At 54.7% G+C, this 1,886-nt stretch overlaps 1 protein-coding gene across 1 annotated transcript in view; it reads left to right on the top strand.

The window, feature by feature from the left end:
- LOC107575308 (zinc finger and BTB domain-containing protein 22-like) overlaps positions 1-1,880 on the top strand; it is a 12,441-nt gene extending 10,561 nt beyond the window's left edge. The window contains exons 2-3 of the mRNA XM_016261706.1: positions 609-797; positions 903-1,880. Coding sequence (XP_016117192.1) covers positions 609-797; positions 903-1,546 — 833 coding nt within the window. The 3' untranslated portion in view covers positions 1,547-1,880. The remainder of the gene's footprint in view (positions 1-608; positions 798-902) is intronic.
- The last annotated feature ends 6 nt before the right edge of the window (positions 1,881-1,886 follow it).

Genomic DNA, 1,886 nt, shown 5'->3' with positions numbered 1-1,886 from the left:
AATCTGGCCCCTGGTTATTTAGCAACAGAAAAGCATAGTATGCTACAGCACACATTACAGTCCTGCACGGACAAACGGCGTAGCTCTAACTGGAGCGGCTCTGAACACTGCGGTTCTGTTGCCAGGTTCTGCTGAAGAACGTCACCACGGTGTCTCTTCCCTCAGTCATGGACCCTCTGGCCTTCGAGAGCGTGTTAAACTCGGCCTACACGGGTCAGCTCAGCATCGTGCGCGACGACATCATCAACTACGTCACGGTGGCCAGCTTCCTGCAGATGTGGCACATCGTGGACAAGTGCACGGACATCCTGAAGAGGTCGCGACCTTTGGTTCAGGTCACCCCCGGCGGGGCGGCGTCCTCCAGTCACCAGTCGCCCAGCAGCTCCGACTGCTGCTTCGCCGATCCGGAGGACGGGGAGCGAGCGGCGAGCGAACAAACTCTGGAAAAACGGCCGCAAAGCGCGCTTCCGCCTCTGGCCACATGGAGGCGTCCGACTCAGAGCAGGTGGAGCAGAAGCAGCCTGACGTTCCCCGTCCGAACGGAGCCCGAATGCGGCCCAAATACGGGAGACGAAGGTTTCCACGCATTCCCCGTTGCGCCTTTGAAGGTTTCCACGCATTCCCCGTTGCGCCTTTGCCGTCCATCGAAACTTCAGACTTCGCAAGGCACCGAATCCGCGCTCGCCTCCGAGGAGCGAAGGAAGACGAGGAGCAGCGGAGGATGGAAGCGGATGAAGGAGTCGGAGAGCCACTCGATGAGGACAAAGTGAGGGTGAAGTGTGAGGAGCACCAGGCCGGTGAGTGGAGCTTCTTCATCACTGCAGTTTAGCGCCCGTCCACCAGGGGGAAACGTGGAGAACCGACGTGTTTTTGACTTGTTGTCTGCTCTTGTCTTCTCTCAGGAGCCGTCGAGGCGGACGGACGTCTCAGAGAGAGCGAGAGCTGCGAGACGGACGAACTGTGGAACCAGTGGACTTTGTCAGACGCCAAGCTCCTGGACGAAGATGAGGAGGACGAAACGGACGTCGCGTTCGAGACCTACGACGAAATCGAGAAGGCCACGGGGCAGATTTCCCAGCGTCCTTTGCCACCGCCAACGTCCAACCAGTTGGCTCCGGGAACGTCCGAGCTCTCCTGGGTCTCGCAGTCGTCCTCGTCCTCCCCGTGCTCTCCTCTCTCTGCGACGCCCAAAGTCCACTTCTGTCACTGCGGCAAAGCGTACACGCTGAAGAGCATGCGCGACCGCCACGTGAAAATGCAGCACCTGAACCTGCGTCCGTTCGCCTGCCCCGTCTGCTCCAAGAGCTTCAAGATGAAGCACCACCTGACCAAACACGTCAAGACGCACGGAGGCCTGCGTCCGTATGAGTGCGCGCTCTGCGGCAAGAAGATCGTCTGGAGAGACAGTTTCCTCAAGCATCAGGCTCGCTGCCAGGGAACGACGACGACGACGTCTGGCCATCAAAATGACGACGCAGATGCACCTGGACAAGTGAAGGTGGAACAGGATGATTATTCATTACAGGACGAGGAAATACACTCTTAAAAGTAAAAGTTCTGAAAGAGGTTTTTGCGTTGAACGCCAAAGGAATGCCATTCCTTTCAGTCAACAGTTCCCCTATAAATTGCCGTTTAAAGTTTCTGTGGATGTTAAAGGTTCTTTATGGAACCATCGATGCCAATAAAAAAAACCTTTATTTTCAAGAGTGTGAACTCTCCAAAAGAGGGTTCATCGAAGAAGTGATCAGTTCTTAAAACAACCATTTTTTTTCTTAGCGTGGATGTTGAAGGTTTTTTCCACTATGAAGAACCTTTAATGGTTCCATGGAAGTTGAAGTTTCTTAAAAGGGGTGGTTGATTGCGATTTCACTTTTTTAACGTTAGTT

Source organism: Sinocyclocheilus grahami, unplaced genomic scaffold, assembly GCF_001515645.1.
Source record: "Sinocyclocheilus grahami isolate Dianchi unplaced genomic scaffold, SAMN03320097.WGS_v1.1 scaffold2563.1, whole genome shotgun sequence".
Taxonomy (NCBI): Eukaryota; Metazoa; Chordata; class Actinopteri; order Cypriniformes; family Cyprinidae; genus Sinocyclocheilus; species Sinocyclocheilus grahami.
Note: the sequence above shows the minus strand (reverse complement) of the source record. Positions and strands in the feature narration are given on the sequence as shown.